Source organism: Pseudocercospora fijiensis (genome assembly GCF_000340215.1).
Source record: "Pseudocercospora fijiensis CIRAD86 unplaced genomic scaffold MYCFIscaffold_5, whole genome shotgun sequence".
In the NCBI taxonomy this organism is placed as follows: domain Eukaryota; kingdom Fungi; phylum Ascomycota; class Dothideomycetes; order Mycosphaerellales; family Mycosphaerellaceae; genus Pseudocercospora; species Pseudocercospora fijiensis.
Genome location: NW_006921536.1, coordinates 4,606,686 through 4,629,322, shown reverse-complemented (window position 1 = coordinate 4,629,322; position 22,637 = coordinate 4,606,686). Strand labels below are relative to the sequence as shown.

The following is a 22,637-nucleotide window of genomic DNA, read 5'->3' as shown; positions in this document are numbered from 1 at the left end:
ATGCCCCTAACTGAGCTTACTAAAACTAAGGCTAACCTAACTAGGGAGTTCAAATAGACTAATAGGGCGCAAGCCGCTTTTAACGGCCTAAAGCAACGCTTTACTAATGTCCCCTTGCTGCACTATTTTGTACTAAGCAAGCAGATCCGTATTGAGACTAACGCTTTACAGTTCGCTATATCGGCTATTATATTATAGCAATTAGATAAGGACCATTACTAGTACCCGATTGCCTTCTTTTTACGAAAGATAATCGATATAGAGCGTCGCTACGAGACCTACGAGTAAGAGCTCCTAGCTATTATCGAGGCCTTTAAGTATTAGAGGCACTATCTCGATAGTGCATAGCACACTATTTAGGTCTATACAGACCATAACAACCTCCGTAGCATTACTAAGGTTACTAGGGTTATAGGTCGACAGGCTAGATAGGCTATCTACCTCGCCGGATTTGATTTTAATATATTATATCGGCTAGGCGTAAGCAACCCTGCTAATAGCCTATCGAGGCGACCTAATTACGATAGCGAGACCTAACATATCAATTCTTTGTTTCTAACCCTATAGTATAAGATTGCTATAGCCCGTATTATTAATAAGCAAACGTAGGATAAGCGGACCTCCGGACCCCGCGGCGGCAACAAATACTATAGCAGAGTTGTCGTTCTTCTAGTATACGTTAAGAAGGACGTAGATCGCTCGAGCTATAATAACTCGATTAAAGATATTGCTATCTATAGCGATAGCACTATAGAAGAGGTTGTAGTAGTTCCGGCTGCTAGTACTATTAGATGTATATAATGCGTACCTCGTTCGATAGTACGGGTACTATTAAATGACCTTGCAAACGGGGATGGTTAATCGTTTATAGATAAGCTATTGCGTACTTAGTAGAGGGACGCCTTTGCTATCGAGCGCATTAATAAGCTTATAAGTAGGCGGGTAACTCGATCCGGCAAGAGTAATAATAATTAGTCGATCGACGACAAAGGTTACTTAAAGTTTAAGGGCAGGTATTATGTCCCCGCTAAACAATCGATTAGACAAGAGCTTTTAAAGAGGCACTATAATAGTAAGCTCGCTAGTTACTATAGTACAGAGAGGTCGCACGAGTTACTATCGCGTATATACTACTAGCTAAATAGTAAGCGGCATATAAAGGAGTATATGCAGACCTATATAGTATACTAGCGAGTTAAAGCACCAAAGTACTTACTATTTAGCGAGTTGTCTTTACTTCCTATTCCTAGGAAACTATTTACTAAGCTTACAATAGACTTTATTATAGGCCTTCCTCCTACTAAGCGTAGGGGTAGCAAGGATGTGTATAATGCTATCCTTGTTGTAGTAGATCGATTTACTAAAGGCGCTCGATACATCCCGGCGCGCAAGGATTGGACTGCTATTAATATAGTAGAGGCGCTATAGACTAATATCTTCTGCACCTATTAGGGAACCCCTAAGGGGATAGTCTCCGATAGGGGCACGACATTTATATCGCACTATTAGAGCGAAATATGCTTATAGCTAAGACTAAAGCATCGGCTATTAATAGCCTTCTATCTATAGACTAACGGTTAAACAGAGAGGCAGAATGCCACCCTATAGCAGTACCTGCGCAGTTACATTAACGAGAATCCTAAGGATTGGGTCAATCTCCTATAGCCTATAGAATTCGTATACAACAATAGTGTACACTTATTAACTAAGGTTTCACTATATATAGCTATAATAGGTCAAAACGCCGCGTTGCTATAAGATCTATTTACCTCGCTCGAGGCCGAGCGTAAGGAAAGAGAAGCGCGTTAAGTACTAGAGACACTAGCGGTAATAGAACGTGTCTAGAAGATGCGAGAAATCTATACTAAGATAGCCGAGAAGTTAACAAAGGCTTAAGAGTACTAAAAGACCTACTACGACAAGCACTATACGCCGATAACCTTTAAACAAGGCGATATAGTTATGCTAAGTACTAAGAACCTCCGCATCCGCAAGCACCTATTACCTAACGGCAAAACAAGGCCCAAGCTCGCACTAAGATACATTAGCCTATTCCGCATTCGAGAAGTTAAGGGCTCCTCCGCATAGGCCTATTAGTTGTAGCTTCCTCCCTATTATACTATCTATAATACCTTCTATATATCCCTCCTTAAGCTATATTACCTACGCGAGGGGGATAAAGCACCTACTAAACACGAAGACATACTAGCGGATAGGGAAGAGCTGTAGTCTATAGAACGTATCTTGTAGCACCGGACTAGGAAAGGCAAGAAGGAGTACCTACTAAGATAGCAAGGCTATTTACTAGAATAGGACTTATAGGAAGCTAAAGGTTCCTTTAAGGACATAACCGAGTTGTTAGATAAGTATTAGACTAGCGTAAAGAATAAGAAGAAGGCTAAAAGCTTATAATGTTACTATTAAGGCCTAGGATTAATGCTACCCCCGGGGTGCTATTAGCTAACTAATTAGAGGCAAGCAATTATTAGTAACAAGAGACAATAAGACTATACTACTATAGTAAACGCGTACCGAGTGTTAACAAGCGCACTACGACGCGTTAATTAATTAATCGTATACTCTTCTAAGGAATCTACCTCTTTACTAACGCGCCCTACAGGTCCCCCTCTTACTCCTTTATTCTATCGAGGCCTCGGGGCCTAGGCGGTCGGCAAGGACGGCGTCGCGCTTGTAACGGCGCGGCCGGCGCGGCTATATTAGTAACGGTGTTGCAGAGTGTGTTACTATTTGAGAAAGGAAGGACATAGCTATATTAGTAATAGTATTACCGAGTATATTATTAGTCGAAGAAAGAAATCGAAAGCAAGGTAAAGTTAGCGCTAAGACGACTAGCGCTGCTATTATTAATATTACTTGCTGTTGTCGCTACGCCTATAGATACAACCTTACCTATACTACGAGCCTAAGGCACCCTTAATTAAAACTTTAATTAAAGCCTTAAGCCTATTAAAGGTTTAATCAAAACTTTAAGGCCAAGTTAAAACTTTGACTAAGTTAAAAGATTGAGCGACTAATAGACTAACTAAGGGCAAAACTATAGAGCTAAGCTAGCTAGGGTCGATCTTGCGGACAATAGGTTACTCCTCGATCTTTCCGACCCTTTAAGCAAGGCGAACCTCTACTACTATACTTATAATAGCCTTTACCTATAGAAACTAGAAGAACTGAGTTTTTTAAAAAGATATAATTAGTTAACACTTGAAGGCTACTAAACCTAACTAATTTAGGCTAGCGAAACTACGATAGTAAATAATAGCCCTCGTAATAATAAGAACAACCCTCGGAACGGACAAACCCTCGGAGCGGACATTTCTAGGTCTATTAGAGTAGACGCAAAGAACTCGTACGACATTACTTAGAACGGAGGCAGTGCTATAATACCTCGTACGTCTACCTATTATAGTAGGGAAGACGCGCTCGTATTGTAATTAGTCGATAGCCCTTAATTCTTATAGATATATATTACTTTATAGTTTATTGTATATAGAGATAGCGTAGTTAGAGTTGTACATTGTATTGTTTAAAGGTAAAGTTTGATATAGTTATATAATCGGTAGTTATACGTTCGATTTAGCGCGGACTAAGCGGCTTATTAGACCTGCTAAGTTAGTAGTAATAGAGGTTAAGGCTAGAACAAAGACCGGCTACGAGGGCGCGGCCTTTAGAAGGGAAGCGTGTGTTAGGACTAAAGAGGTTACACGTAATTGGCATATAACCGGGCTCGAGTAAAGCTAGGGTCTCGATGCCTTAGGCAGGGCTTGGCGCTTAGTAGTAGGCTAACTTGCCTGCCTTCCTCCCTCTCCTTCTAGCTCCTTATCGAATACTACTCGTACCTACTACTACCCTATCTACCTACTAACATACCCTTCTCACACTCTTATTCCTTTATTCTATTAAGGCCTTAAGGCCTAGGCGATCGGCGAGGATAGCGTCGCGCTTATAATAGCGCGGCCGGCGCGACTATATTAGTAACGGTATTACGGAGTGTGTTACTATTTAAGAAAGGAAGGATATAGCGATACTAGTAATAGTATTGCTAAGTTGTTATTAGTTAAAGAAGGAAATTAGAAGCAAGGTAAAGTTAGCGCTAAGACGACTAGCGCCGCTATTATTAACATTACTTGCTACTATTACTATACCTATAGACATAACCTTACCTATACTACGAGCCTAAGGCACCTTAATTAAAACTTTAATTAAAACTTTAAGCCGCCTAAAAGATTAAGCGACTAATAGACTAACTAAGGGCAAAACTATAGAGCTAAGCTAGCCGGGATCGATCTTGCGGACAATAGGTTACTCCTCGATCTATCTAACCCTTTAGGCGAGGCGAATCTCTACTACTACACTTATAATAGCCTTTACTTATAGAAACTAGACGAGCTGTATTTTTTGAAAGATAAGATAAGATTAACAATTAAAGGCTACTAAACCTAACTAATTAGGGCTAGTGAAACTACGATAGTAAATAATAGCCCTCGTAATAACAAGAACAACCCTCGGAAGCGGACATTACTAGGTCTTTTAAGAGTAGACGCAAAGAACTCGGTACGATATTACTTAGAACGGAGGCAGGGCTATAATACCTCGTACGTCTACCTATTATAGTAGGGAAGACGCGCTCGTATTATAATTAGTCGATAGTCCTTAATTCTTATAGTTATATATTACCTTATTATATATAAGAATAGCGTAGTTAGAGTTAGACATTGTGTTAGAAGGTGAGGTTTGATATAGTTATATAATCGGTAGTTATACGTTTAATTTAGCGCGGACTAAGCGGCTTATTAGACCTACTAAGTTAGTAGTAATAGAGGTTAAGACTAGAACAAAGACTAGCTACGAGGGCGCGGCCTTTAGAAGGGAAGCGTGTATTAGGGCTAAAGAGGCTATACGTAATTAGTATGTAACTAGGCTAAGTAAAGCTAGGGTCTTAGTGCCTTAGGCAGGGCTTGGCGCTTAGCAATAGGCTAACTTACCTACCTTCCTCCCTCTCCTCCTAGCTCCTTATCGAATACTACCTATACCTACTACTACCCTATCTACTAGGTTTGACATAGTTATATAATCGGTAGTTATACGTTCAATTTAGCGCGGACTAAGCGGCTTATTAGACTTGCTAAGTTAGTAGTAATAGAGGTTAAGACTAGAATAAAGACTAGCTACGAGGGCGCGGCCTTTAGAAGGGAAGCGTGTATTAGGGCTAAAGAGGCTATACGTAATTAGCATGTGACTAGGCTAAGTAAAGCTAGGGTCTTAGTGCCTTAGGCAGGGCTTGGCGCTTAGTAATAGGCTAACTTGCCTACCTTCCTCCCTCTCCTCCTAGCTCCTTATCGAATACTACCTATACCTACTACTACCCTATCTACCTGCTAATATACCCTTCTTATAGCTAGCAACATAGCTAGCAACATAGTTAGTAAGATAGCTAGTAAGATAGCTAGAGCGGACAGAAGAGTTAGAAGCTAAAGCGTACTTAGAAGCTAGTTAATCTATTGTCTATAGAGATACGATCGAAGAAGAAAGGAAATAGAAATATAGACTCGTAGTAGACTCGTAGTAGACTCGCTATAGAACTCGCTATAGACTCGCTCCTTAAACATTATCTACTAGTAGCTCGCGATCGCTATTTAGCTATAGCTCCTTCTATATCGTATATATATCCTTAGACTTAATAATAGCCTTATTCTTAAGCTATTTAAACTACGAGAGGCAATATCCTTCTAACTTATCGAACTTAGCTTCTAATACCTTAATCTTTGCCTCTAATATAGTATTCTTTGCCTCTAATATAGTATTCTTTGCCTCTATAGCCTCGACTCGCGCCTATATCGCGGCTAGCTCGCTATTTCTATCCTCTTCTTTAACCTTAATCTCGCTAGTAGTATAGCTACTCTTGCCCTAATACTTGTAATAAGCGTAGACTCTCTCTCCTTCGATATCTAGTACGCGACACTTATAGCCGTTATCGTAGCGAGTATAGAAGTAATATAGCGATAGTGCTAGCTTTCTTTGCTTAGTCTCTATAATAATACCCGTAGCCGAGTATTTACGCAGTCTATTTAATGCTATCTTCTTCTTTTATAGATTTGCGGTATCGTCGAGGAGGTCTTACTATATCTGCTCGCTATAGTACTAGAAATCTTTCGTATTTGTAGTTATAGGACGTCGAAGGCTAGAGCGAGTTAGTAGCGAGTCTATAGCGATGCGCCTCTTAGCTTACGATAAATATAGTCCTCCTACTAGTAATATAGGTACTAAATCGGGTACTAAAGCACCTATAGCAGCTATAAGAATAAGGTCGCGCGAAATACTAGTTATAGCTCGAAACGGTAGTAGTAGTAGTAACGCTACTATCGCTATCGCTATCGCTATCGCTATCGCAGTCGCTATTGCTATCGATAAGGGTATAGGAAGAACAATATAGCGAGTCTAGGCGCGAAGTTATAGCGAGTCTAAGTAAAGTTTGCGATATAGTAAGGAAGGCGCAATAATAGGAAGCGATAATAGACTAAAGTAAAGCTAAACCTCTATTAATAATCTAGTATGTATAGAGCTCCGTCTATAACTTAACGAATAAGGGTGCGGTTATTAAACAAAGCTAGTCTCTATTAGCTTATAAGGCGCGACATTTAGCATCTATACGCGTCTATTATATATACAACTATATCTTCCGATTCTTGCTCTTCGCATCCGCTTATAACCTACGAAACAAAAGGTTAGTACGATGCTAGATACCCTAGAACCCTTCTAATAAACCCTAATCTATCTTCGGATAAGCTCTTTAACGATTATAGTAGCACCTAATACCTTCTCTTCCTCTAACCGCTATCTAACAATCTGTATACTAATTAGAAGTCTATGTATCGTCTTAGGATTATAAAAACTCTAATTATGTCTATCGACTTCGTTTCGCGGCTAATATAATAAAACTTAAGTATTGCTTCGAGCAGGATCGATATACTTATTAACGTAGCTTGCTAGCAGTACAAGTATAGTATAGTTAAGCAGGTTCTAAACCTTTGTGTATCTAACCCTAAAAAAAGAGAACGTGTTAGTATAGGCTCGAAGCTTAAGATACGAATTACGCTCTATATACTACTTATAGGTACGGTACGGTACCGTAGGATATATTATAGTCGGTATAAGCAGGATATTAACTTTGCGTAAAGTCTTAGGGTTACGAATCCGGTCCTATTTCTCTAGGTAGAACTTTTGTGCTACGCGCTTGCGACGATTTAGGGCCTAATATTTATATACGCTAATTGCTAGGGCTCGATTAATAAGTGCTTCGACGTACGGTAAGAATAGCTCGCCTTCTTTTCTAATATCGTTCTTAATGTCTTCTCCTCTATCGGCTATATAGAATAGATCTATAACTTATATGCATTCGCTATAGCCTTTACTATTCTAAGGAATAATAATATAGCTATTAGCTTTAAGCTTAGTAGCGACCTGCTTTACTACTCGCTCGATCGAAGGATAGACTCGGACATTGCTATTATCTAGGAGAAGACTAATAACAAGCGGCCGAGATCTAACGTAATCGTATACGTCCTATCTCTACGGAAGCCTATAATAGGTCGGGTCGTTGTTCTAAGGCTTAGTACCTATTACGAGCTTTGTTACAAATTCGAGTAAGGAAAGGGAGCGCGCGAGAGGACCGACGACTAATAGTATATACTCTTAACTAGAAGTAGAGACCTAAACTCTATCGTAAGGAAGTCGTCTAGACTACCGAGTTATTAGAAGCGTATATAGATTAATTCCGTAACTTACGCTTAGTTTAAGCCTATACAGACCTATTATATAAGACGGAATTCGTATACTCCCTCTAATATTAGTGCCCTATCCTAAGAGCGAACCGTGTTTAGTAAGCAAGGCTCCTTTACTACTAGTCGATCTACTAGGTATAAGTTTCGCGTCTATTAGATTAGTAGTAAGCCTAAAAAGTAGGTTCTCGGTCTCGTACTACTACTATATACAGTTTAGTAAGTACTTCTCCTCGAAGGAAAGAATATATACTATAATGCTCTAAGGCAGATTTGTCTTTATAATAAAGATAGCTCCTTGTCTCTCGAGGATCTTAACTAGTAAAGCATTATCGCTAGTAGGTTTAAACGCTCTACCGATATATCCTAGAGTTAAGTCGTAGCCTTTAATATCGAACTAGTCTTTAAGAGTTATAACTAGACTATAGAGAGGACCTATAGTTGTGCTATGCTATAAATAGTAGGCGTCTAGCTCTTCTACTCGTTTTAAAGCACGGTCGAACAAAATTTCTAATCTATTAGTATTACATCCCTAGCTTGTATACGAGTAGCGAACCTATAAAGCAATTTGTCTAGCCTAGTTAGTTATACTAATCGAATGCTAAAAGTCTCTATCCGGACTCTTTATACCTTTTTATAAGCTGCTATAGCTCTATTTATATATTAGCTAACCTTTCGCCTAGTATAGCTCTCCTATAGGTTCGATCTTACTTCTTAATATATACTTAGCAAATATTGTAGGCTTTAACCTTGCCCTCGCTAAGCATCTAAGCTAATTGCTAGATATTATTAACATTAACGATAGGCTCCGCTTTTATACTAAGTCCTATAAAAGGCTTTATTAGGTCTCGTTGTATTTGCCGTTTCTTCTTAGTAGTTATAAGCTATTGCGGCTTATCTAAAGCGTCGTTTTCGACTATGCTCCCTATCTCCTCGATATACCTACGCTTCTCTTAAGTAGTTAAAGGCAAAGGACAGACATAGGGTAGTCTTTTATACTAATAACAATGTTAAAGGTAAAAGGTTAGCTAGCGCCGAAGCCGCGTAAAGAGTAGGGGACGCTTATCGGTGCTAAGAAATCGTATAGCTCGTCGTCGCTATATCGTTAGTAAACCGCAGTTACAAATAACAAGTTAGAAATTTTGATTATGTCTATCTGCCTGTATTTAAGCGTTTGAACTTTAAAGCTGTAAAGTATTAGTCTAATATCTTTATAAATGCTTCGATATCGTCTAGTAGCTCCTTCGGCTTTTTAATGCCCTATAGGAGAAATTAGTACTAGTCTCTTTTACGGTAAACATTACACGTACTAGAAAGTAGCTACTATTCTCGTGTCTAATATATTACGTAAGTTTTATCGACTTCTCGGCCTAGGATCGAGGAGTCGGCGAAATATCGTAAGGGAAGAAGCTATAGCTAAACGGTTTAGTTACTAGAGGCTTAAAACTTTTCCTCTAGTTTAGATCCTAGAATACACCGTTACGAAAACTTCTTTTCCGATCGCGACGATCCTATCGATCCTAGCGATCGCGAGCGATCGCGAGCGATCCCGAGCGATCCTAAGCTACCCTAGAACGATAAATAGGTAACTTATAAAAGTTAGACTTTTACCTAATACTATACTAAAAATAGAACATTTTTGTTATATATTACTAAGCCGTAAACCTTCTAGATAAAAAGATATAAAAGAAAGAAAATCGCTTTTCTAGACATTTTACTTCTAATTTATCTTTTTTTCTAGCAGGTTTATAGCTTAGTAATATAGTAGAAAGGTACTCTATTTTTAGTATATTATTATAAAAAAATATAAAATTTATAGATTTTCTACGAAACTAAACTAGGGAACAGAAATAAGCAATATAGTATTTTAGCTTTTCTAAGCTACACTTTACTATTTTTAGAAATCTAAAAAATAGAACTTAAAGTTCTATATACTAATAAGAGTATTATAAATTTTGAAGTTATAATACCTAGTAGTTATCTTAGAATCTAGAAAAGAATCTCGAGTGTTTCGAGTGTACTTTTTTTCAAAGTTCTGCTTATTAAGCGTCGGCTTTTGAAAGAAACCTTAACGAAATATCGGCTGTATTTAACGAAACCTTAACGAAAAAAATTTATTTATAAAAAAAACCTACTAAACCGCTAAATTTAACCTATATTAGTACGCAATATCCCGAAATACCTCCTCGTAGTAGTAGTATACGGAGTAGGTACGGTAGTAGTCGGGCTCTAACTTGCGGCTACTTGCCCCGCGTCCTCTACGTTCCTAGGCCTCGAATTTCGGGACGGCCCGTCCCGAAATTTCGATCGCGAGGATCCTATCGAGGATCGGAAAAAAAGTTTTTATAACGACGATACGGATAGATATAGCGCGCTATAGTCTCCGTTAACTATACTACGATTTAGCGAGATAGCGGACGGCGGTAATCCCTACTAGCGCGGCGCTAACTAAATTTGATTAAGAGGCGAAATAAAGCTAGCTAATACTCGATTAGGTAACTACTACGAGCGATAATTATTTTATAATACTTCCGTATAGAGTTAAACAAATTTTAAAGGTAACTCCTTAAAATTCTACGCTACTCTTCCTTAGCCGTATCTTAGAGCTCGGTAACTATACCTAGTTACAGTATCCGCTTACTAATCCGATCCTTCTAATAGCTCTATACGTTCTCGATTAGGTTTAGCTCCGGCGAATAGGATAGTAGCGCTATACGATTAGTCCCTATATTTGTATATGCTTTAACGGTTAGCCCCGCCCTATAATATAGCGCGTTATCTTCGACTAATAAGAAGGAGCCGCCCTATTCTATTTTAAGCGCTAAGCGAAATAGTATAACCGAAGGTAGGATATTCTCGCGATAGTATTAGCTAGTCTATATTTCGTCCTTAGGTAGCTTAATTAGGGATCTAATGCTAAAAGCCGAGATAGACTCTTAGAAATATAGGGTTACGGCTTTCGGCTTCTACGGCTCGATTGCGTTAGGGTAGCTTCGATCGTCGATATTATTAGCTCGCCGCGTAACCTACGTTCTCGGAAAAATAAGCCGAAGACTAACCTTATTAGTATAAATCGTTCTTAGCTAATTAGTCTTAAGGAATCGGCGATACTACGTAACTCGCTTCTCTCGGATTACGGAGAACGTTTCTAGGGTATATAGGGGTCGGAAGCGGCCGAGCCCCTCCTACGTTATTAAGCGATTAATAACGTAGGACAACTCGTAAATACTAAGCTTATATGCTACCTTATACTATTTCTTCCTTCTTTAATCGCGATTAGCTAAACAAGCCTCGGCTAGCCGTTTTCGGACTAGTATACCGAGTACGCTATTACTACGGCTACGTAAGCGAGGTAGTATAATTAGTCTTTCTAGAATTCGACGAATAGTTAGCATCCGGATCCTAGTATTAGTGCAGATTGTTTAGTTATCTAAGCTATATCTAGCTATAGTATAAACGGCTATACGTTCTAAGTAGTTAGTATAACGTCGTAGCGTACGTAGCGTAGCGAGGTACAGCATTTTAATTAGCTAAATAGTCGAATTTAGTTAGTTGGTTTATTAGATTAGTAGCTAGTTTAGTAATAAGCGAGGCGCTAGTAGTAACCGTTATACGGGCAGAAAACGGTACTTAAGTAGTTAAATCCTAGAAATAGTAGGAAGTAGTAGGAACGGCTAAGAAGCTTCTAGTATATTGCGGCTATAACCGAAATTAGCTAGCGCCGCGCTAGTAGGGATTACCGCCGTCCGCTATCCCGCTAAATCGTAGTATAGTAAAGCGTTACTATATCGAGAATATACTATAGATATAATTAGCTCTACGTCGCTCCTATTATTTATTAAGATAATCTATACTTACTTAGAGAGGGGGATCCTTATTAGTCTATTCGAGATATTTCTCGCCGATCTAAGACAAGAGAGTAAGAGGACTGCTTTAAAGAGCGAGACTAATTGTCCCTAGGCGTATTATATACTCGCTAGTATATAAGAAACAAGTTAGATTGCTCTTATCGGCGCGCGCTTTCGCTATAGCTTCTACCTCGTCTAAGGGCAGCTTATCGGCGTCGTCTAGCGGGGCTATAAAGATGTTATTAATATATATAGCCTTATATGTAGCACTAGCTAGGCCTTGTACAAAAGTGATACTACTGCCTATATCTCTACTATAAGCGATATAGCTAGCGAAACTAAGCCTACGTATTAGCTTGTCGAAGAGGGTAGCTACTTTTAGAACAGTATACTCTTTCGTTGTTAGGACGCTACTGTATGTGTAACTAGGAAGACTTGGCACGACTATATAGAAAGGCAGGTCTTCTAGAGAGTACTTCTCTGTTAAAACATCCAGCAGCGGGAAGAATTCGAGGAAGCTACCGGGCCAGCCGTGACTCATCGAGATTGGCACAGCGTCTTGTTTCCGCGAAAAGAGAGCTATGAAATGTAGATCAATGTCATCACCATCTTCGTCCGGAATGGTGACGGAGAAGTTCGGAAAGGCATTGATTCTTGCTTCGGTCTTTCGCCAATCGTAGTTAGTCTCCCAGATCTTTTTGGCATTGGCGAGCCAGTCTCTACGCATGCCATCTGAACGATCAGTGATGGTATTAGAATATGTTTCCGGCCCGACTGGAGACAATCGAATGAGATCCTTGCATAGCTGTAATTTCTCCTCCGAAACCTTGGCTACGAAGGGCGTAGGCTGGAGAGTAGCTCCTTTAGGGATTCCGCTATAGTCGGCCATGATTGAGGATACAGTACATATTGCTCTCGGGACAATCAGCATGGGAGCTCCGGAAACGGATCCTCCGAGTACATGCAGGCCAGCTAAACCATACGGCTGATACGGCTGAGAAAGCTCAGAGCCATCACATCATTTGGGCAAGCATACTGTTGTGCGTTTCAAGATTACTTTGGGTAAGTGTATTGTATGCCCTGGTATTCTAATTCCTGTCGTACGTCATACCCATACGAGAATGATCGAGCATGCCCTATGTTGGATGCATGATTCGTCAGCATTGAAGCCAAGACCACCCTGCTGTCTCTTCCGGCAATACGATAGGTCTAGTATGCCTCCGAGACCAATTCAACAAAAGATGGATGATCCTGAGAAACGAAAGTTGAGTTGTGTTCCAGAGGAGTCGCGGATGGGTGACGCGCTTTTGCCGGAAGGTTTAGCCGAGCCTTGGCACTGCATGTGACGATCGAGCTCGATGTTCGATGTTCACTTGCGCAATCTCCCTGGGCCTGTACAAGAGCATACGGACTCGCGCGACCATCTTCAGCAACCACAAAGATGGCGTCGCCACCATACCAAGGCGGCGGGTCTCCGCCAGGTCCGTCACCGCTCGCACTACCCCGCCAGCGACCAGCACTCGCCCTTCCCATGAAGCCTAGGAAGTCGTCGTTGGCACCATCTACAGCGCCCGGCTCGGCGCACCCTCTTAGGCAGACGTCATTTCCGCCGCCAGACAGCCTCGAAGCGCAGCATCAACTGGCAGAAGACCGCACCTTAGCTCAGTATTCGCCCGGCGCAACTAGCGACGAAGGACTGGACGACTTCAGCGATAGCGAGATCACTTCAGCGATTAGTGGTCCAGTAGGAGAAGCTGCTTCCGCCGGAAAGAAGCGTAAGCGGGGAGACAAGGGCACAAGGGGGCGAGGTCGAAAAGGCGGACCCGGACAGGCGCGAACTGGCTCAGTGAGTTTGGTGAATGGCGAGGAGGGCCGGAAAGGACGAACTCCAACAGCAGGCGCGCCTTCTGTTGTCACAGGCGAGGCTGACGAGGATGATGACGAGGATGAAGAAGATGGAGGGCTTGGCGCGAGGGGAGACGCCTTCACCATGGATCCCGCCGAGATCGATCGCGAGAACCAGCGCAAGTACCTCTTCAGAGAAGCCGTGCCGACCGGACACCAAAATCGCTATGATGCATATAGTCGAGTGAAACTACGTACGGCGGATGTGAGGAAGCTGGTCAATGCTACGCTATCGCAAAGTGTGCCCCAGAATGTGGTCACAGTGGTCGGAGCGTACACCAAGATGTTCGCTGGCATGCTGATCGAAGGAGCCCGAGAAGCACAAGCAGAATGGATGGCTGCGAATCCGACAAGACCCGATGGTGGAGAACAGCTAGCTTACAAACGACTAAGGCTGATGCAGCCCGAAAGCGAAGATGAAGACGAGGATAACCAAGGGCCGGAAGAAGAAAAGGACGCGGATCAGAGCAAGCCATCGCAAAATGGAAATACGGCGCCTTCAAAGGGCAATGCGACGCCCAATGGCGAGTCTTCTCCCGCAGATGCCAAACCCGCTCTGCAAGAATCACCCGACAGCGCAGGCAGCGCAAAGCCAAATGGCAGTCAGTCGACTCCTACCCTGACGAACGGCTCGCAGTCTACTCTGAAGGACAGTACACCTAAGAAGAAGCCGCATAAGGGTGAACTTGATTTGGATGATCTACCAGACGACTTTGGTCAGGTTCAGCCTGGTGCTTGGGGCCTTTCCAAGTACATCGAAGAATGTGATCGAGGACCACTCCTCCCAGACCACTTGCGCGAGGCTCTGAGGAGGTACAAGAAGTCGCGAGCCGGAGGGAACGTAGGTTTCACTGGCATCAGCATGTTTGGTGTCGATGGTAGAGATATTGCTGCGCCTAGGATTGGTGGAGGCGGCAAGAGGATGTTTAGATGAAGAGCCAGGTTGATCTTTTTCCAGCGAGCGATATCGAGATACCCATTGCTACGAGCGTGCTACATAAATAGCACAAGATACTATTGCATTCATGACCCAGAATGTCTCCTCGCCCAACCACTTCTTACGTTCGTGTCCACCACCACGACTCTTCGCGATCTCAGTTCTTGATGAGCTATCAAGCTTCCGGCTTTGGAAGATTCTAGGTCTCACACGTTTCTTGGATACGTAACTGATGATTTGGACCATGATACACATATCTGCCGAGATTCAGGAAAGCTTTGCTCCGATGTCAGCCTGATCAGATAGCTGCACCGCAACGATCTCAGCTCCGAAACGTGCAAAACGTTGCATACAGCCTGCATTGAGTCCAATAGACTCGGTTCACCACATTATGCACGTTTCGGCCCATGTGGTGGCAGTTCTCGAAGCACTTGTTCTCACCTCAGGTCTGAGAGCACACCTAACCATTCGGTAGCTCGTATACGCACACAAAACGTGCAGTGGTCCAACAAGAGCTTTCTTTCATCCTATCCACGGTCATAGATTGCCGTTCGCACGTTTCGGCTTAGAATCGGGAGCTCTCACAGTGTTGGTTCGAGCTCAGTCTTCAATCGATACTGACATGAACTCGGCAAAGAAACGTGCAGGAGCTAGGGAAAAGCTTTCTAAACCTTTTTTTTTCCACGAGAGGATCATCACTTGCACGATTCTGAGATCGGCGTACGCAATTCTCGCAATGTTTACAGAAAAACGCACAGATGTCGGTCTGCGGTCAATACTTTGAGGTCAAAGTTGCTTGGAAATGTGCACAAGCTAGGGCAGAGGTTTTTTTATTTCACTCAATCCTCTTTTCCAGTGCCTTCTGCACGTTTTTTTTTGGAACTTTATGCACGAAGTCCTCGCGGCCTTGGGCTACATACGGACAAACAAGCGTCGGCCCTGGATCAACGGTGACGCAGCCGCGATGCTCCAGAAACGTACAAAAGTTTGTAGATGGGCTCTCAATGATGATTGAAAGAGCTCCGAGTATCTCATGCACATAATGATCATGGTTTCGTTGAGTACTCTTGGCACACCCGCACCGGCTGCTCAGCCTTGCGGATAGCGATCGTTCGACAACACCTCCGCAAGAACGTGCGTAACTTTCTTCAATGCTTTTTTGTGGTTCTTCGAGTCCGTAAGTCGCCGCTTACACGTTTCTTGCACAATTTGTCGAAGATATGTAGATCTCGGCTAGTCCGGGCTGGCTGGAGCCTGACTGGCTGTTCAGCCTCGTCAAAGGCAGACTTATGTATAGTACTAAGAAACGTGCAGACCTCAAACTGTGCGTTCTCTGTGTATTTAAAGAGCTGTTAGAAGCGGTTTGCACGTTTTCGAAACGAATCTTTCAGGATGTGCCGATCTTGGCATTCTAGTGTTGGTTGCTCAGCCTTGTTAGTGGTGGACTTGTGCAGAGAGGCGGGAAACGTGCAAAGGTCGGTGAAACACTTCTTATTCGTACATTTCATCGATCTGAATACCTTTCGCACGTTATGGGGACATCTATACTTGATTCGGTGATCTCTTCAAGCTGCGAGTGGCTTTCGCTCCAAGGGTTACGAGATCTTGTGACACCTTCCTCACAAATGTGCAAACTGGGACGTGGAATCTCTGGTGGAGTCATCAGGAGACTCTGAAAAAGTGTCGCACGTTTTTAAGCACGTTTCGAAGAGAACACATCTACCAAGCTCATCACAGCCTGACTCAACCCGACCGTCTATGATGATGCGTACAGCACCCAGTTATGTGTTCTCCTCTGTGTAAAGGACTCTCAGCTGTCTTTAATGGCATTTGATTTTTTCTGGACCGCAAATTGCTCGAAATAATGGTCTCTGTACGAAGATGTGCAGAGAATGTGTCTGATTGCTTCGATTTTCTCATCTTTGATGATCATCTTGCATCCATAGCATAAAGAGAAACGTACAAGACTTTGTGACCCTTATGGTCACGTCTATCAGGCTATTCCAGCAGCTCCTTGCACGTTTCTCAGCGATATGTGCGATGTCGTTTGAGTCGAGATAGGAGTATGTTGGCTTTCACCTACCACAATCGTGCATTTCTGTCCCATCAACCATAAAGATATCAATCCCAGCTTCTTCCTTTCATCCTTACACCCGACCATATAAATCCCACTCATAACCGAGTTGCAGCCCCAACACCAAATCCGTCGCCCATCTCGTCACCTCAATCAGTCCAACCACAAAGATCACAAGAGCTTCAGCGATCATAGCACCTTGGATACTGACCAACATAGTTTTAGGAAAGCTGTTGATCTTGCCAGTCGCTATGAAAGCCATTGTCAAGAGGTAAGCGAGACACAATTGGACGCGGCGAAGGATGATTGGTCGTGGCGGACGACATGAGGATGGATCCGGTATGGCCCGAGGTGGTTATCCAAGAGGTAGTAAGTAGCGGAGATCGTGATTATGGTTGCGAGGTTGAGGATGCCAGGGTAGTTGGGTGAGGACGAAGGTCATGGTAAAAGGTCAGGCTTGTATTGCTGTTTTCTGCCACGGCTGGGATGTACAGAATTCGTGATTCTGTGCGGTCTATATGCACAGCTGCAGGCCTCTTAATCAGTGAAAGCTGGCTTTTCTAGGTCCAGGAAGTCCAAGAAAGCCCTCTTCAAGTATTGTGGTCTCGTACATCCTAGAGGCTGAACCAGCAATCACTGCACATCGAGCTCGTCAATATACGAGTGATCAGTGGATCCTTATTGCCTCAGCTCCTGATGGAGAAGGGACAACCTCGCCGCACATGTAGCTGAAAGTGAAGGGTAGGAGGATCAGCCTGTGTCTCAAAAGGAAAAGCTGCCGGCTCTCAAAGCAAAGGCTGAGACCAGCCTACTGTGTTTGAGACAGCGACCCTAGCTGTTGTCACTCGACGGAGTCATACCTTGCGCTCTCCGATGTACTTGACCTCACATCGAAGGCAGCAGAGACCTATTCACAGCCCTCACTTGAGCATGTGCGCCACAACCCTTCAGTGTATGCTGCATGTGATTCAAACCGGTGTGCCGTGTACGACATAGAATACGTTGCCGGCGATAAAAGTGCCAGAACCTTCACCAGAACAACAAAAACCTCAACAGCCTCCAACTTCCAACCACCGAGACTGTTCCACCATGGCCCTCGCCGACATCTCCCTCCTCCCAATCCTCATAACCACAATTCTCATCACCAAACTTCTCATCGCCAACTATCACCAACCCATGCGCGAAATCGACCAAAACAAAACTTTCAGCTTGCTACTCTTCATGCATATCTGTGCAATTCTCGGCTCAATATCCGTGGCCGAAGACGACACGCCGATTATTGGTGGCTGGCTAGGAAGTCTTTGGAGTCTGAGATACGTCCTAGCTTTCTTTGCGGCGTGGTTGATGGAGTGTGCTTGGATAATTGTGGGGTTGAGGGAACGGGAAAGGATATTATTCCCTGCTCTCGCATTCTGCTTGACTGAGGTTTGTTTTTGGGTCTGGGTTTTGAGGATTGATCAGGATTACCGAGTTGAGGTACAGGTGCTGGGGAAGCGTGACGTGCGGGATGTTCTTGCGCGGCTTGGTTGGGTTTTCTTGGCTGGTTCTGGGTGTCTTGCTGCGGCTTGTATTCTTGATCGAGTACTCTGGCGGAAAGGGAGAAGGGGAGAAGTTTCGGCGTGGAGAGATCGGAGGCATTACGGTACAATAGGTGTGGCCAGCGAACCAGAAGAGGGTGCCGGGAGACTTGAAGGCAAGGAGCTACAGCTACCCAAGACCGAAGAAGCTGAGACCCAGGAGGTATGCGCTCACGTATGACATTCATGTCGACTGAGCGATGACATTTTCCGCGTTCGTGCTCTACATGGATATCTATCTGTACTTCTATCAGCATCGTAACGATGATTTCAGTCCATCTTGACATTCTTCGCACGACCTCTCCACACATCCCTCGCTTGAGCAAACATGTCTCGTGCACGAACTTTACTCTTCAGTCTCGCGCAAAGCAGAAACGCCCCGGAAAGCTTGCGATGCAGCGAATAGGTCTCTTCGGGAGGCGGCGCGAGTCGTTCTCGTAACATCAGACCGATGTTATTCCGTACTCGATCTGTGACAGTTTGACCTTCAAAATCGTACACTTCTGGAGCACTTTCCACGAAAGGCTCTGCTAGAGTCAGGATGCTATCGACATGCGCTCTGAGCATGCCAGGGCTTTCGTGTCCTGTGAGGTAGCCTAGCTGGATTGACAGATCACGGCATGCCTCACGATCGTTGCCTGAAGCGGCAATGAGGAGCTCGACATATGGCTCAACGAACTTGTCGGGAAAGGCGCGCGAGGCACCGAAATCTAGAAGTTCGAGCTTCATTGTTCTCCGGTTGTAGAGGAAGTTGGTCCAGTTCGGGTCGGTCTGCATGTACTTGAACTCCATTAATTCTCGTAAGCAGAGGCGAAGAATGTTCGTCCCAATCCAGTCGCGCTCTGGCTGACTGAGATCACGGATCTTGGTCACTGCAGTACCGTGCATGAACTCTGCTGTGAGAACATCGTCACCACAAGCTTCATCATAGATCTCTGGTACGACGAAGATATCTTGTTCATCGGACAAGAGCTCCGTTTTGAACTTCTTACAAGCTGCGGCTTCGCGCTCGTAGTCACATTCCCAGCCAAGCTCTGTTCTAGCGTTGGCGATGGTCTTATCAAGGAACAGACCTTTTGGCAGTAGCTGAGATGCAGTCAAGAGGAGGGACAGATTATTCAGATCAGAATCGATGCTGTTCCGAACACCAGGATACTGCACCTTGACAGCCACATCTTTGCCATTACTCTTCAGCGTGGCCTTGTGAACTTGACCAATAGAAGCGGCAGCGAAAGGCTTGTCCTCAAAATTAGAAAACAGTTCTCGCCATTCTGAGCCAAGGTTCCTGCTCAGGACGTTGTCTCGCTGCGACGATGGCATGTAGTCGGCGCTATCCTGTACCCTTTGCAGCACAGCATTGATGGTCGGAGGCAGGATTTTGGAGTCTTGAAAGGACATCATCTGGCCGAGCTTCAAAGCTGCGCCACGCATACGGCTGAGCTTTGCTACAAGTCGATTCATGTTGCCCTCGCTGAGCATTAGGCTTCCTGTACCAGTGCCTCCTGTCATGCGACGAAAGCTTTCGCCCACAGCTCCAAAGGCCATGCTTGTCGCGAGCCCGCCGTATTGCCATATTCGGCCAAAGCGTGTTGCAGGTACGCGCGACTCGTGCATCTCGTATGGCTTGCTTGCAGGCTGTTCTTCAACAGCTGCATTTTGGGCCTGCGCAATCTCAGCTGCAAGGTCTTGAGTTTCAGCATCTGTCGACCTCGAGCTAAGCGGCTCAGTCGTGGCTTTCGCTGCTGTGGTTGCAGAAGATGGCTGCGGAGCCTCAACAGTCTGCGCATTAGCCTCCATAGCTTCAACACCCTGCTGCGCCTTTGCCCTCCTCTCTTCCTCCCATCGCTTGCTAGCCTCCTCCATTTCCTTTAGCGGTTTCGGTGGTAGCTTCTTCCGCGCAGCGAAGGGGTTTTGCATTTGGGGCCCATTGGCGCCCACCATTCTCGACACTCTCGGGCTGTGGAAAGCGTTTATATTGACACCTTCCGGCAGCTGTTCATCGCCTTCACTGGGGACAGGATATGTATCCTGGTTCAACTTCTTATCTTGCAGGCTTTCGCCCGCATCTGACGCCTTCTCTGCATGCTTTGGCAATTTGGTTCGCGGCAATGATGACAGCTCAGGCGATGTATGTTCTGAACGCTCGTTGAATGTGTCGTGCCCGCTACCTGCCACCTGTGTATCTGCTGCTTGAGCAGGTATTTGTGCTTCTGCTTGACGCTGGAGCTCTCGCTTTCTGAGACTTGCCAACGTGCCATCGTCGCCTGAATTCTGATCTCGGCTGTCTGCTTGATGAGAACCTGCACTTCTCAATGTTTCCGCAGCCTGCTCGAAACCTGCATCTTTCGCCATTGTTGCCGCATCGTTCCTCAAGTTGTTCACCTCTTTAGCAGCTGCTCTCCCTTGCCGTCGCATATATTCTGCTCCATCCTCCCTCCATTGCGGCCCAGTCTCATTGACTCTCTTGGCTAATTCAACTGCAGCCGCCGCAGTCACAGTCACTCTATCCGTCTGATTCTTCACGGCTCTAGCAACAGACGAGGTCTTCGTCAAAAGCTGCCATTGCTCCTGGCGGATCTTGAAGTGGTTCTTGACCACATTTAGACCTACTCCAGCAAGTCGCGCGGCATCAATCAGCCGCTTGCCGGACATCGATATGTTATCCTACGCTTACAGCCCGCCGGCTATGATTCGGGTCATCTCATTGTTGGCAATACAGATAGCAAGGACGAAGACCAAGTGCAGAAGTCTCAAAGCCATGCGCGTCATCGGACGCGTGTAGTCAAATTTTGATGGAGCTCAATCAATCGCGCTAAATCATCAACCTCAAAAACAACTTCACCTCGTCATCGTCAAGACACCCAAACACACGACAAGGGAGCACGAAGCGCTGGTAGCTGCGTCAGCGCGATGTCGAAAGCTAAGCAGCAGGCATATCAGCGTACGTGCGGTCTTCGAGCAATTGGCATTCACCTACCAGAACTGACGTGCGGAGTGCAGAATCGCAACATGCAGCGCAGTATGGATATCCACCAAGTTCTGGCTATAGCTCTGCCTCTTTCGCAAGCGGGTTCTTGGTTGGCCAATTGATTCTAGCCCTGATCCTGTTTATGTTCGTCAAGTTCTTCATCTTCGGAGAAGCGCCCTCAGCAGATGAGCGAGCCTCTTCCAGAGCGGCAGCCCGCCGCCAACGAACACTCTCCCACACACGCCCAAGAGCCTTGTCGACAGCCCTCAAGCCTCGCCAATCCATGCCGGCAATCCTCAAACCAAGACTAGAAGGAGGTCTGACTGTGCAAAAAATATTGGAAAAGACATATTACAACGTGCGCGGACACCAGCCAGAAAGTCTGGATTGGTTCAATGTGCTTGTCGCCCAGACCATAGCTCAGCTTCGTGCAGATGCGCAGGAGGATGAAGCTGTGTTGGGAAGCTTGACACAAGTCCTCAATGGGTCGAGTAAGCCGGACTTTATAGACGAGATCAAGGTCACAGAGATAAGTCTGGGCGAAGAATTTCCCATTTTCAGCAATTGCCGTGTCATTCCTGTTGATGAGAATGGCACTCCGCTCAAGGAACTTACAGGTCAACGAGGCGAGAGACTTCAGGCGAGGATGGATGTCGATCTCAGCGATGTGGTGACGTTGGGCATTGAGACCAAGCTGGTGTTGAATTATCCGAAACCTTTCGTTATGGTGCTGCCGGTGGCTTTGGCAGTGAGTGTGGTGCGATTCAGTGGGACGCTGAGTCTATCCTTTTCGCCTAGTTCGCAGCCGAATCCCGTGCACACTGATGGACCGGATGTAAGCAGTCCGATGGATGATTTGAAGGAACATGAAGCTACTGGCGGCATACACCGTACGCCATCGGGGCAGCCAGCGAAGAACGAGGGCCACCCTCTCAATCCGACAGGAAGAAGTCCAACGACTTTGACATTCACATTCCTCGACGACTATCGACTAGATCTAAGTGTGCATTCACTAGTTGGGTCACGCAGCAGGCTACAAGACGTGCCAAAGATCGCACAACTCGTCGAAAGCAGAATACACCAATGGTTTGACGACCGAGTGGTAGAGCCTCGCTTCCAGCAGATCGTCCTCCCATCAATGTGGCCTAGAAAGAAGAACACACGAGGCGGCGCAGAGAACGAAACAGCAGTTGCAGACGACGATACCCAAGTCGACGGCGTTGCGCCGCTCAACACGAAAACATCACAACCAGCTACAAACATGCCACCCGACTCTCGAGAACAGCCAAAAGGACTCAACGTCGGCACAGCGGAGACTACCACTGAACAACGAACAAGAGACTGGGCTGCTCAACACGCAAATCCACAATTGGTAGGATCGAAGCGGAAAGAAGATATGACTGAGCTTGAACTGGCAGGGCAGGAGATGCGTGAGGCAGACGAAAGGGATAAGCGGAAACAGAACCGACAGCGCAGCGATCATGATCGGAATCGTGATGCTGGTAGTTTACGCTTGAGAAAAATCCGAGAGACTA

General features: G+C 44.8%; 6 protein-coding genes across 6 annotated transcripts; 3 read left to right on the top strand and 3 right to left on the bottom strand.

Annotated features, from left to right (window-relative positions):
- Positions 1-11,726: 11,726 nt before the first annotated feature.
- Positions 11,727-12,530, bottom strand: MYCFIDRAFT_40367 (uncharacterized protein; the record flags this gene model as incomplete). The annotated part of the gene is made up of 1 exon (XM_007928804.1): positions 11,727-12,530. One exon carries the CDS (start codon positions 12,528-12,530, stop codon positions 11,727-11,729), a length of 804 nt encoding a protein of 267 aa, XP_007926995.1.
- Positions 12,531-13,806: 1,276 nt separating this feature from the next.
- On the top strand, positions 13,807-14,571 carry MYCFIDRAFT_211609 (uncharacterized protein). The gene has a single exon (XM_007929567.1). It carries the CDS (start codon positions 13,830-13,832, stop codon positions 14,478-14,480), a length of 651 nt encoding a protein of 216 aa, XP_007927758.1. The 5' UTR covers positions 13,807-13,829; the 3' UTR covers positions 14,481-14,571.
- Positions 14,572-15,223: 652 nt separating this feature from the next.
- On the bottom strand, positions 15,224-16,819 carry MYCFIDRAFT_175914 (uncharacterized protein; the record flags this gene model as incomplete). Its single annotated transcript, XM_007929566.1, has 14 exons — positions 15,224-15,278; positions 15,323-15,481; positions 15,523-15,571; positions 15,606-15,637; positions 15,690-15,816; positions 15,853-15,894; positions 15,930-15,973; positions 16,013-16,155; positions 16,201-16,225; positions 16,261-16,301; positions 16,330-16,416; positions 16,452-16,481; positions 16,504-16,621; positions 16,656-16,819. 14 exons carry the CDS (start codon positions 16,817-16,819, stop codon positions 15,224-15,226), a joined length of 1,116 nt encoding a protein of 371 aa, XP_007927757.1.
- A 40-nt stretch (positions 16,820-16,859) lies between these two features.
- MYCFIDRAFT_175913 (uncharacterized protein) lies at positions 16,860-18,331 on the top strand (the record flags this gene model as incomplete). The annotated part of the gene is made up of 11 exons (XM_007929565.1): positions 16,860-16,908; positions 16,966-17,056; positions 17,084-17,101; positions 17,128-17,156; positions 17,188-17,227; positions 17,263-17,298; positions 17,327-17,372; positions 17,412-17,535; positions 17,576-18,107; positions 18,140-18,176; positions 18,209-18,331. The coding sequence occupies 11 exons, from the start codon at positions 16,860-16,862 to the stop codon at positions 18,329-18,331; spliced, it is 1,125 nt and encodes a 374-aa protein (XP_007927756.1).
- Positions 18,332-18,404: 73 nt separating this feature from the next.
- Positions 18,405-20,786, bottom strand: MYCFIDRAFT_40595 (uncharacterized protein; the record flags this gene model as incomplete). Its single annotated transcript, XM_007928815.1, has 3 exons — positions 18,405-19,819; positions 19,943-20,362; positions 20,471-20,786. The coding sequence occupies 3 exons, from the start codon at positions 20,784-20,786 to the stop codon at positions 18,405-18,407; spliced, it is 2,151 nt and encodes a 716-aa protein (XP_007927006.1).
- Positions 20,787-21,166: 380 nt separating this feature from the next.
- MYCFIDRAFT_98992 (uncharacterized protein) lies at positions 21,167-22,288 on the top strand (the record flags this gene model as incomplete). The annotated part of the gene is made up of 2 exons (XM_007929563.1): positions 21,167-21,899; positions 22,014-22,288. Coding segments are annotated over 2 exons (1,008 nt in total), but the record flags the coding sequence as incomplete, so codon positions are not given.
- Positions 22,289-22,637: the final 349 nt, after the last annotated feature.

Coding starts and splice junctions, on each gene's coding strand:
- MYCFIDRAFT_211609 (XM_007929567.1), top strand. CDS start 13,830: ATGTTCGCTGGCATGCTGATCGAAGGAGCCCGAGAAGCACAAGCAGAA.